The sequence below is a fragment of the Acanthopagrus latus genome, unplaced genomic scaffold, assembly GCF_904848185.1.
Source record: "Acanthopagrus latus isolate v.2019 unplaced genomic scaffold, fAcaLat1.1, whole genome shotgun sequence".
Taxonomy (NCBI): domain Eukaryota; kingdom Metazoa; phylum Chordata; class Actinopteri; order Spariformes; family Sparidae; genus Acanthopagrus; species Acanthopagrus latus.
Window position 1 is genome coordinate 1 of NW_023504074.1, and position 13,292 is coordinate 13,292.

The 13,292-nt window shown below is 45.1% G+C and overlaps 1 protein-coding gene across 1 annotated transcript; it reads right to left on the reverse strand.

Annotated features, from left to right (window-relative positions):
* Positions 1-462: 462 nt before the first annotated feature.
* Positions 463-8,169, reverse strand: LOC119016227 (myomegalin-like). Its single transcript, XM_037092057.1, has 7 exons — positions 7,836-8,169; positions 5,748-5,825; positions 3,272-3,395; positions 3,009-3,169; positions 2,532-2,646; positions 1,861-1,896; positions 463-669 (listed from the first exon to the last, which is right to left on the reverse strand). The coding sequence occupies exons 2-7, from the start codon at positions 5,786-5,788 to the stop codon at positions 637-639; spliced, it is 510 nt and encodes a 169-aa protein (XP_036947952.1). The 5' UTR covers positions 5,789-5,825; positions 7,836-8,169; the 3' UTR covers positions 463-636.
* Positions 8,170-13,292: the final 5,123 nt, after the last annotated feature.

The following is a 13,292-nucleotide window of genomic DNA, read 5'->3' on the forward strand; positions in this document are numbered from 1 at the left end:
ACCACAGATAAACTGGACCTGATACAGAACCACAGATAAACTGGTCCTCATCCATCTTTCTGCAGCAGCTTGCTGATACAACTGTTGTCACGTGTGATTTGATTTGTTTGCCTCAGTGTGTGTGGACCACCGCTGGACCCTCTGACTCCCCCTCTGACTCCCTCTGACTCCCCCCCCTGACTCCCTCTGACTCCCCTCTGAGTCCCTCTGACTCCCTCTCTGACTCCCTCTGACTCCCTCTGACTCCCCTCTGAGTCCCTCTGACTCCCTCTGACTCCCTCTCTGACTCCCCCTGACTCCCCTCTGACTCCCCCTGACTCCCCCTCTGACTCCCCCTGCCTCTGTCCACATTGGTCACCCTGACAGCCTCAGGAGACACCACACCAAAACCCGGATCTGCCCGAACGAGGCTTGCAATCAAAAATCAATTAATCCTAATCAGAGACGAGAGCCAAACGGCGCTGACAGACTTCAGCCGCTGTTTATTTTTGCTCAGAGTGGCAGAAATACTAGCGTGTGACAGCTCGGGATTAACGTCCCTGCAGACAGAGGAGGTGTCTCTGCTGATTTCCTCCTCTCGGAACGTCTCGCTTGTTGCTGCGCCAAAGTAAACCACAGATTCCTTCATGAAGCCAGTCAGTGTTTGAGCAGCAGCCAGCAGACAGCAGCCTGATTATAATCAAAAATGGCGTCAGGGAAAGAGAAAGTAAAAGAGCAGGACTGAAGTGAAGGTGTGAGCCGACTCACCTGAAGAAGGACTCATCACAGAGCAGAAATACTCTATTACAAGTAACACACATATAAATGTAAACTTAACTACAACAACAAAAGACTGAGCAGGAAAATGTACTCAAAGTACCAAAAAACTCACAAGTATATATTTCATGATTTTGTTCATCACTTTTCCTGCAGCAGGAAACTTTTGTCTTCTCAGTGATCAATAAAGTTTGATCTTAATCTGTAAAATCATTATTTATTTGTTGCTTACATTTTATATCGATAAATGACCCTATTTTTTTAAGAGAAGTTGATTTTTGTCTCTCCTTCACTTCACTTGTGTCGGCTGCTCATCTCTTTACATCGATATTTGACGAGTTGAGATGCAAAAATCTACTTTTCTTACAAAAACAAGCTTTAAAGTAACTAAAGTAAGTGGTAACTAAGGTTGTAGTGGAGTAAGAAGAGTATAACATTTACTAAAGTTGTACAGTACATGTATTTAGTTACTTTGCACCGCTGGATGTTTGTTTTTTCAGATTTAAATGGTGCATATTCACATTTAATGTGTTTAATCCGACTACAACACATTCAATCTGTGCTCAGGTTACATTCTGGTTTATAAAAACTATAAACACACTGCAGAAGATGCACAGAAAGAAGATATTAAGAAATAGTTAATTATGAGTCCTGCATTTGATATTTTACTGAACATGATTAACGTGTACAAATAAAATATACTCAAAGTGAAGCAAACTTGAAAACCTTCTTTTTTAAATTTTAGGGATTTTATCCTGCGTAAAAGTTTGTCGAAGAAAGTAGAGTTCAAGCAGAGGGAGAGAAACAAGTAAAGGCTGTTTATAGATAAAATAAATAAAGAAGAAAAGAAAGTGTTGGAGGAATTTTAAGGAGGTAGAAGAAGTGACGGTGTGATAGAAGTGATAAGTGATAACCGCTGCTGATATTTCCTTGTGATATGTGTGGATGAAAGGTGAAGATCGAGCAGTGACGTCTACATGCAGAGCGGCTGAGACGCCACCAGGTGGAGCTTCCTCTCCGTCAGACAGCAGCCTGAGAGTCGTGAAGCATCTTCACACACAATCACGTCTCATTCACACACAGCGTCACAGATGTTTCTCTCACCTGCATCTGTTCCTGGACCCGCCGCTCGCCGTCGCTCTGTGGAGGAAGAAGACATCGTCAGTCTCACGGGACTGAAGCTGAAATTAACAAGTAGGACGAATGTGATACTCAGCTGATAAAAACACAGCCATCACTCTCAAACCCTCCTCTCCCTCTGATCAAATATCATCCTGGCTTCTGTTTATGTGATGTGTCGTGTGGCTGAAACACTAAAATATCAGCAGCTGTATCAGGTAACGAGTACAGTTTTTATTAGAGCCAAAAATAAATGGACAGTAAGCGTGTCGGTGTTTTCATTACATCCTCTCTAATGTAAGAACAGCCATACAGGGACGTCCTCATCGGCTTTAACATGCACGTGTTTTCCATCTTCACGCTGGTGTGAAGCTCGTCTGCCTCAGCCAAAGATCCACTGACCCACATGTGGATATAAAAACAGTTTGATATGAACGTCAGTCAGCCTGTCTGGGGTTTGAGCCAGAGCACAAAGATAGAAGAGGAGGAGGAGGAGGACGGATTTAGCCTGCGCCTGGCTCACCTGACCGGGTCACAGATTCAAGTGAACGTTTGTTTGGGTTTCATTCTTCAGCAAAATGTTCTGACTTTAAGCTTCAGCTGAATGTGAAACGAGCTGCGTGTATGTACGTGAGTGTACGGGGGTAAAAACATACCTCAGCTTCTTTTCCTTTCTCCTGGAGAGACGAGAAGAGATTGTGAACTTTGACCTCGAGCTCCTCGACCCGGAGACCCAGTGAGTGTTTCTGCTGTGTCAGCTCCTCGATCACCCTGACGGAGAGAGAGAGAGAGAGAGAGAAAGAAAGAAAGAAAGAAAGAAAGAAGAAGCAGCACAGGTTAAAACCGTCGACGCTGAAGGTCACGGATGCAGCCTGGAGCCACAGCTGCTGTCAGACACAGTATGTAGGTCAGAGTCTTTGTTCCCGGCAGCAGCAGGATCAGTGCCAACAGTGACAGCAGAACACAACTGTATGCATGCAGCTAATTATTAATATAAAGATCAAGTCATCTCAAGTCTCATCTCTGTTAATCAATAAAATGTGTCGTCTATAAATTCTTTAACGTGAGGAAACAGTACAACAGATCAGGGAGGAGCTACGACACGACCATGAAGACTGAGTGGTTACACTCACCTGTCCTTGTCGCTCAGGTTCTGCTGGGTGAGCGCTCCACCTGAGCCTCCGCTCTCCTCCATCCTCTCCACCATCTCTCTCTCCAGAGCCAGGCAGCGCTGAGACTCCGAGTCCGCCAGCGAGGCCATCCGCTCGGCCTCGTCTCGTGCCAGCTCGGCCTCCTGAACACAGTGATCGAATCAGTGATGCTGCTGATCACCTCGTTAAAGGACGAGCTGAGTCTTACTTTGCTGACTACATGAACCTCTTGATCGTGACTTTACCTCCTGCAGCAGCTGAACTTTGGTCTCCAGGATTTCCTGCATGTGGCAGATCTCCTGCTGCCGATCCTCCAGGCGGCGCTGCAGCTCGGCTTCGCTCTGATTGGACAAGCTCTCTGCTGTTGACCTGTGTGGTGGTAGAGGATGAAGACAAGACGATGATGACCTCAAAATAGATGACTGACAATAAAAACGTGGGCTGATAGTCTTACCGCAAACATCCTCTCTTTGCTGCAGCCAAATAATGAGCCCAGCTCAAGGCTAATGTTGGCTTTAGCTCAAAGCTTCTGAATATACGCATGTATATATCTGTATGTATAGTTACATACAGTCATAACTATATTCCCACTGAGATTCACAATCTCTTTTACAAGGAAATCCTTTATAATCTTCCTTATGTAGCAAATAATCAAGTTGAAGGTGTCTCTGATCCTCACACACAAGGTGAAGGTGCAAAACTTTTAAAAGCAACATAGATGGTGTAGGTTGGAGGACTAACGTCCTGTCGTCCACATGAAACACAGCAGGCCACACCGCAGACAGGCACACCTCAAAACCCCATCAAACACACTCCTCATGAGTCTACAGGAGTTTTACAGGAGTTTTTTCCTGTCTTGATCTACGTATCTGTCAATCCGGAATGTGCAAAGCTGAACTGAACTAAATTTAGTCAACTGAAACTATGACAGATAAAAATGACTAAATCTAATACAGCTGCAAAAATGAACACTGGTTTTGAACACAAAAAATTTTATTTCAAAATGAAAAGCCTCCTTCAGCCAAAATAAATCTTATTTTGAAACCTTTCATACTAAATCCAGTGTAGGAGGGCTGCAGAGAGCCGAGTCAATAAATAATAAATGAATGCTTTTTAAAACCTGCTGACTTCGCAGGCAGATGGGTTCGTTTCATTGGCTTCTTCTCCTCGCAGACAACAACAACACTCATTATTAATTCACGTCCTGGTCACTGAGATCACGGTGTCGTTAGCAGGAGTCCGTCCCAGAGGACTCACAGACTCTGATAACGTCTCCGTCCTCCACTTAAAACTGATTCCTCTCATGTAGTTACACATCAGAGCAGGAAGCAGTTTGAGAACTAGATGATTTTGAGATGATCTGGAAACAAACAGGTGATAACAAAAGCAGGGAAACGTCTGGGAGTGAAGTTGGTCTGTCACTGCTCCACCTCTCAGCAGCTCCACCAGGCCAGAAGGTCACATTTCCTCCTCATATCTATCAGTGCAGCTCTGTTAATAGCTCCAACGATAAACTGAGTCCACAGAGTTTATTTATCAGACGGCAGCACAGAGAGAGGAAACAGCTCAGCACTGACCCAGAACACATCCACGCTGCTCAAACACTCTCAGCTCCGTTTGATTCATTCAGCTTTTTCTCACTAGAGTTGTAGAGACGAGCTGATGGTTATACAAACAGCAGCAGGCTGGGTTCACACTGATCTCTGCATAATAAACTACGATTCAGTTTGAAGCTAACGAGCTGTACATTAACTAGCTCAGAGCTACGTCACACATACTTCCTTGTTACTCTGACTGGCTGCAGGTCTTTCTAACTGCATCCAGAGCCGGTTGGTCTGCACCTGGTGATGACGTCTCTTGGAAAGTCACTGAACTGAGAGGTACCAGTCCAGTCTGCTTCTGTGAGCTGGTCTGGTAGAAGGAGGTACTTTACAGAACATGTTGTACAGATCTCACCGAAAATACTTCAATAAAAACAGCAAAGTCTGTCAGTGAGGTCTGAAATCTCAGAACATGGACAAATAAAACCAAGGTAACCTGCGTCATCAGTCCCTTTTGTGAGCTGAGTCTTTAATTAAGAGCTTGTTTGATGGTGAAACATGATTAGTGAACACATTCTTTGTTTTACACACTCAGTGTCGTCCTGCTGTGAATGAGAGAGTCTGCAGAGGACAGCTGCCTCACAGACAGGTGCTACAGCTCAGATAGTCTCCGACTCAGCAACGCAACAAACCACGAGACACCTCTGCCCTTTACTCCGCCTGCTCCAACCTCTCTCTCCACCCTCCACCCTCCAAAACAAACCCCTCCACCTCCTCACCAGCTACGTCCTGCGTCCCAGCACACACAGCCACTTCATCCTCTTCAAAAGCATTTCAGTGCTCGGCCCATACATGGCATTCCTCAGAGCTTAGTGTGTGTTGTGATAGCTAGGTGAGTCTGCAGGCTGGCGGGCTCGCGTGTGATGAGAGACCGGCGGGTCCCCCGAGGGCGCCCGGGGTCTGAAGCACCGAGGGGCTCATGGGAAATAACCACACCAGTGATGAAAAGAGTGTTTTTGTAGTTCTCTGTCTGGTTTCCCTGAAGGCATTTCATCAAATCTGTGCAGCTGAATGTTTGAAACCACTTCTGAATATTTGTCAAGATGTAATATACTACAGCTGAGTGATTTGTTGGACACGTCCAGAGGTTTTCTGATGCAGGCGGGACTCAGATACTCACAGAGCTTTGTCCAGAAGCTGTTGTTTCTCTCTCCAGCTCATTTTTCAGACTCTCCACTTCAACCTTCAACTCGATGTTCTGGAAGAGATTCATTAAAGAAAACGATAAGAAACCTGCAGTAAATCGCTGTTTAATGATTGTCTCAGTGGGACATTAGCCTGGATACTAACATAATGATTGAGTCCAAAATGTCCCAGAAACATTTAACAGACTCAGCAGAGGAAACTATTGTTTACTTTTAGTCTATTTAGTCATGCAAAATAAGCTAATTCATCTATTAGCATTAAAATCATCATTTTTCATATGGAGTTCTGTATTGCAGAGGGACACAAAATGAGCTTCAGCTGCACGTGCTGACCTGGACTTCAGGGATCTCTACACCACTATAAATAGCTGGTGGGGATATGAGCACCTGCTATATGTGTCTCCTCTGCAACCCTCCCCCCCTCCCCCGGTGTAATACCACTCTCCCCCAACCTCCTCCTCCTCCCATCCTCCCCCCTGCACCCAGCAACACCTCCACTTTTAACTTCTGGCTCTGAACGCAGCAACAAACCGGACTGAACTGGACCGACAGCTCCTCACGTGCAGATTTGTGGCTGCAGTGATTTATCTGCCCGCGCATCAGTGAGGAGTTACAGTTCAGAGCTCCTGCAGTGAGCTTCATGTTCAGCAGCAGGTCCGGTTACTGACATACTGACACACAATGCAGGTGATGGGCTTCTACTGTACGTGCAGCGCCGCTCACATGCAACATGTATACATGTTCCCAGTGTGCGTTCCTGGAAATAAACTGTGCACGCATGCATGCAAACAGCAGGCCTGAGGGCTGCGAGCACAACACAATGTAGGTCATCGGGTCTAGCAGCCGACAGAAAACAGGTCAGACGGATGCTGCAGACATGTGGGTCTCTTCAGATCCACCACGCTGCCCTTCATCCGACCTGACAGCCAACACATTTTATTTTTGTCCGTGCAGGTTTGATGTTTCCTCCTTCAGTAATGAGATGTTGTGTTTCTGTCTGCGAGAACTCAGTGAACACTGTCTGCAGTGAACCAGGTCGAGGATGCAGAGATGTCGGTTCGAGTCAACTGTGAGGGACTCACTCATTCTCATCATAATGTGAATAAACAACTTTTTTGACGTTGGGTCCCTGTGAGCGTCCTCTGGCTGTCCTGGGCCTGAAAACCTCCTGGATCCAGTGTACTTCTGAACAGCACCAACACTCCCCCACTGCTCCACGTCTGGAATGCTAGCTGCTAACTGAGCTAACAAGTTAACAGCAGCTACAGTTAGCAGCATTAACTGGTTACTGTGTGTTTTAACAGGTGGTAAATTCTTGCATATTGCTCCTTCAAAGGAACAGTCACTGTCTCCTCACCAGAAACACAAGATCACAAATTTACTTTGGAAGGAGGTTATTTACAACCTCACTCAGCTGAGCTTGTGCACCCACGATGTGTCTTAGCAGCTCCAGTGAAGATTTCAGGGTGTAAACAATCTTCTTCAATCAGTTTATGAACTCTGAGCTTTCAGAGACTGTGATCACAGCAGACGAGCTGTATGGAGCCATTTCATGTTTTTTTTTCTTGTTTTTTCTTTTCAAATCAAGTCTGCTTCAGTTGTTCAGCAGAATGCTGCAACTCAGTTTCACTGTGAAGCTCCAGAACTGTTCTGTGGTTTTGATAATGCTCCACTATTATCACATCATGTATTTGCTTATTTTGTATGATCATACTAAACCTGTACAATATAAAAAGAACAACATCAGCCTTTGAACTGCAGTATAAAGGAGCAGAACTGCAGTACTGTACTTGAGTGAATGTACTTAATTACTCTGCAGGACTGGCAGCTGCTCAGCTTCCTCTCTGAGTCTCAGTCATCCTCGCAGACAGAAAGTCCTGACTGACAGTTAGTATGAGCTGCTGCAGAGCAGCCTGAGACCTGCTGTCAGAACCAGTAAGTGTCAGGACACAAACCTGCAGCTCTGACTGCTCTGCACAGCAGAAAACCTCAGAAGTGCATCAAGTAAGACAGACACAGAGGATTTTTTTTTCATTTCATCATGCTACCCAGAGTTCACTCACCCTCCTGTGCACGTCATCACTGCTCTCCTCAAACTTCTGCTGGATCTTCTCCTCCAGGAAGTAGATCCTGAGCTTCAGGCTGAAGTTCTCCTTCTTCAGGTCGTTCAGGTGCTGCGAGATAGTGCGACAACCGCGGAAACCAGAGTTAGACATGATGACAGGTGGGTCTTTTGCAGGGGGCATCGCAGCCCCCCATTTAGAACAACATAATACGTGAAGAGACAGGGCTGATTCTGACTGAACAACCAAACTGTCCCGATGATTCTGAACACAGATCGGGTCTCTGCTGTGTACTGCTGTCTCAGAATCCAAACATGAAGTGGACGGAGCTCCTCTCCGTTTGGATTTGTTTCAGGAGAGTCTGGGATGGCACACAGGCAGGCAGGAGGGGATTATGGGAGGTGGGGAGGGGGATGTTTCCTTTTTTACCACGAGGAAGGTCATGCCAAGAATCTGAGACAGGAGAGAGTGTGTTGATAACAGCACAAGTGCAGAGCTGCTGTAGGAGCCTCAGTCAGACCGTGTGAATGTGAGTTTTACTACAGTTTACTGGCTGTTAATCAAGGATGGTTGACTGGATGTTGAGACCGACTGTACCTCGTCAGAGAACTACCTGTTTGTATGTCAGTCTGAAGAATCTCCACTCATCACACGACAGCAGAAGGATGACGATGTGTGTTTTCTTTGCTGCATTCCCTCGTGGGAAGAGACTGGTTTGGTTCTGTAAACACAGCTGTTTGCGTCCCGTCTCACACCAACAGTCTCGACCGAGAGCATAATTTTCCTCCAAACTTAACCGAGTCATTTTAGCTGCCTAAACTTTACCAAACCGTAAAACACAGAGATGACAGATCAGAGAACAGCTCCACTGAAGTCCCAGTCTGAAGGGTGTAAGAGAGACGTGAGCGGCACATGATCTATTAATATGAAAAGACAGAGGACAACTGCTGAGCAGCAGAGCTGACGGACAGCTGCTGGAACACCGTGGATATAGACTGAAGGAAAACAGGAAAAGAAGAAGAAGGAGATTCCTAAAACACTCCTCCTTCACACCAAACCTCTCCACCTTCCTCTGACTTCACTGAAGATGATCAGGACAGAGCGACACAAGAACTCTGACTGCCTGAAATAAAACATGTTGCTCTCTCGTTCAGTCCATGATGAGATGAGATTCAATAATCTTGACGGGAATGTTTGTGCCAGAGATTCCTCCTCATTCCTTTGTCTTACAGTTCATTGTTTTCACAGCATTTCAAAGACTGGATTTCGTTATGAGGATGATCCAAAAAAAAGCATAATTAAAATAAAGTCTTTGGAAAGCTGATAAACAATGTTTTATGTGACCTAGACGTCTAAAAAATGTTGCTGTTTTGACATCTTTTCATCCTGCAAATGAACAAAATAAAGTCAGATGTAAACGAGTTAAGGAAACATAAGATCCTTGATGTCGCACTACAAACCGTTCACTCAGTGAGGAGCCGTCCTGATGACAGCAGAGTTATCGTCCTCCTGCTCCACAGATATTAAAGTCAGATATAAACAATAACCTCCCAGTTATGATCCTTGTTTGTAAACATGTCCTGACACAGATCCGTCTCCGACCACCGGGCGGCGCTGCAGCTCCACCCGAGCTCTCGGAGTCTCGGCTGTGTCTGCAGCTCTCAGAAGCGCGGCGGCGATCCCAAGGCTATTAAAAGAAGCTGTTGCCCTGCGGCTGTCACTGAGAATGCTGCCGCTGATCACACATAGCAGGCCTGGCCAACGTGCAGGCGCTCAGTCTGAGATCCACTGGCCTGCAGATTACAGCTACACGCAGCATATGGCTGAATGCAGGACACTATGTATTCAATTCTGTGCACGCATGCACATGAGAGCTGCTCAGATAGAAGAGAAAAACTCACATGCACATAGCTTCATCATGAGGCACTTTCATTTGTAAAAATGCTGCACAAACACACTGAAAGTCTGAAGACTTCTGGCTACGATAAGACCTCAACGGTCCTCTAAATCTCAACGGGCCCCGACAGCTAATGTGTGTTTTCTCTCTTTATAGTATATTCAACACTAATTAGTTGAGTAATGATGAAGAGCCAGCAGGATTATGACTGCAGATGTTTCTCGTATAGCTGCACATACGTCAAAGATAGCTGTCACTTTCCTCCTTTTTATTTAGCGTAATCTCATTTTTAGTATTTTCTGGAGATCTTAAATAGACAAATGATGACGTAGAGAACAAACAAAAGAAGTAAAAAGTCCAGATTTACGATCTATGTAACATCTGCTAGATGAAGGCTTCGAGGTAAATACAGTAAAACCAGAGGAGTTATCTCTGGATGGGTTTTAACATCGAACAGTGTGAAAAGATTCATCTTTAAAAACAATTTAACATTCTGTTTTAGTTTGAACTTCAAACATTTAGAAGTATTTTTCTGAACCCAAAGAACTGCTGCTGCTGTGACAACACTTCAGATTATGACCAAGATCAGTTTAAATTTTAATAAGTCAGTTTATAAAACTGTCCAGTTTTAAAAAGGGGATTTTGGTCTTTTATTACATATTTTGGCCAACAACAAGAGAAGCTGTCAGAAAACGACTAGAAACTCTCAATTGCAACTTATTATGATTTATAATCTTTTAATGACTTTTACTTCATTGACTTATTGTTTAATATTAGTCAGAAATGTCCGAAAATCATGAAAAATACATCCATCAGAATTTCCTGGAACTCGAGAACCTTCAAACGTCTTGTTCAGTCCAACCAACAGATTCAAACCAGCTTTAGAAAATACAAGAACAGGAGACTGAGAAGCTGTTTGATAAATTGTTTTCACTGGATTATATTTTGTACTCAGGTTTGATCAGATTATCAGGACTCATCTAACGTATTGATTCTGCCTCAGCACTGCACCAACACTGACATGACCTGTGCACTTGTAGATAAACTGTGCAGCTTTTAAATACACAGTGTGTTAAAACAATGTGGATAAATATGCGACCTCGACTGCAGCGTTCGGCCGTCCACATACTTTTGGCCGAGTCGACTTCTAACCTCCAGAACACTTACAGAGTCTTCAGGACCGCCTGAGGGAGCAGCACTGGCCAACTACCGAACACATTAGCGAGGGCTATTTGTCAATAAGCAATTATCGAGCGGAGAGAATGAAGCAGGAATATATTGCTGATGACAACATTTTATAACCGTCTCAATCTGACGGAGTTAGAAAACACAGAAACCACAACAATCCTCCCAGAACTCAAACCAGATGAGATTTCTGGGTTGTCATCTGCTGTGGGATTCGTGCTGTAAGAGCCGATCGGTGATTGGACCGGACACACCACACACACACGCACAACACACACTACAACTGATCATTTGTTTGGCCTCTACAATCGAGGGGAGTTAGTCACAAGTGCGCTGAAGACTGAAAACCAACTCTGGAGTCGAGGAGTTGGAGCGGAGAGACGCTGACCGCAGCAGCTCATCCAGAGGTCACGCAGAAGAAGGCGGCATGAATTTATTACAACACGGCGTGCCCGTAGAAATGAAATCATCCTAATTCTGCAGGACTTTTCCAGCATCAGAGCATAATCCAATACTACAGAAGGAAAAAAAAAAGAGGCGCATGAGAACATTGTTTCCAGGCTCACTATGCTTCAAACCTTTCTACCCACCGCGGCGCTGTTATTTGGGAACAAACTCGAAGCCCCGTTATTAGAATCAGAAGGGATTAATGACCTGAAAATATGTGGGTGCAGGGGACGATCCACGTCAGATGTTTTCGCGCTCTCTACCTCCGTTCCCGTCGCATGACAGCTGTTTTGTTGCCATGGCAGCACGGCAGGAGGCGGCCACTAACAGTTAGCCAAGAAAAGCTCCTCCCACCGCTACATGTTCGTGCTGAGGAGAAGTTTAAAAACCACCTCTGCAGGAACAGCAGCGTAATTGGGAGTTTGCATGTGAGTATGTACGTGTGTGTGTGTGTGTGTGTGTGTGTGTGTGTGTGTGTGTGTGTGTGTGTGTGTGTGTGTGTGTGTGTGTTTTGGGATTTTCAGAGCGCGGGGAGTTTTCCCCCTTTACCGGTAACAGAAGCTCCTTGATGCCAGCTAGCTCGACATTTTCCAGCCCTCCCCTCTCCCGCGGTGCCAAACCTCTAATGCAGTCTGCAGGGGAACGTCTGAGTGTGTTTATTGTGCTGCCACGGTCCTCGGTAGACACGGTGGTTAAAAATTATCATTTGTAAACCTAATTAAAGCGTCAAGAGAGCCACTAAAAATATCCCCCGGAGGTAATTAAAGTCCTGGACAGAGAGGACGGCGACACACTGAGTGGATGCTGCAGCGAAGTTTTATACATTAAACGTCAAGTCAGGTCAGTTTACTTTACTGTCAGCACAGTAATTCAGAAACTTGGAAAGTACCTGTACTCTGAATTATTTAACGAGGGTGAGATGTGTTGCTGCCATCGTGACAAATCTTGTGCTCAGTGAACTTTAGCTCTAAGGAACATAATAATCCAGCACACCATCCGTTATTATTCTCACCGTAATGATACAATATGTAGGATTTGCATCTAGTTGAATTGCGTTAAAACAATCCCTCGTCCGTCACGTCAGGTGGATTTCCATCATCAGCGGCAACTGTGTTAAAGTTACGTTCACCACCAGCGAAGTGAGTTTGACTGCAGGACGGTTTGTGTACTTTACTGTGCGTTAGCGAGATAAGACAGCGAGCAACGTTAGCATCGAGTGTGTGTCTCTGACTGGACTCTGGTTCTCCATCTTCTCTCTGTGGCGTTACGTATAACACCGGACAGCGGAGGTCGCCTCCATCACTGCTGCAGTCAGGTTGATCAACAGGAGTGAAGATAAATCCACTTTTTTAATCCCAGAAGGTAAGTAACGATCTCTGAGCTCATCTCCTGTCAGTTAACAGCTCCGGATCAGAGCAGAATCTGATGAGACTCCAGGTGTTTATTCCTCCAGAAGGTCTGGATCTGGACCAGACTCTCTCCTCCAAAACTGTGAGCATCTCAACACCTGATGACCAAGTTAAAGTTTCACACCGGACTCTTTGATATTAGACTGAGTCGTCAGATAAAAGGAGCGTTGTAAACTTCACCACAGCTCAGATCGGTTTCTTTAATACTTTTGAAAGAAGGTTTAATGAGTCAGACAGCTGGCTACTGCAGACTGCAGAGGTCACACCGCTGTTATTAGTAAGTATGGCACACAGACTGCGAGCCGTATTAATTCTGACCACACACACTGGATCCATATAATTTGGGTTCAGTGCAAATGTTCATAATAAAATTACGCTCGATGCCAAAGTCCCCGCTGCAGATTATGTTTCACTTCACCCCTTAAAAATATCTTAACGAGGGGGGAGGAGGCCACGTGCTGCTGTTCTCACTCTGTTAACAAAAACTGAGCTGAAAGCATCAAGAAACTTTTAACAAGT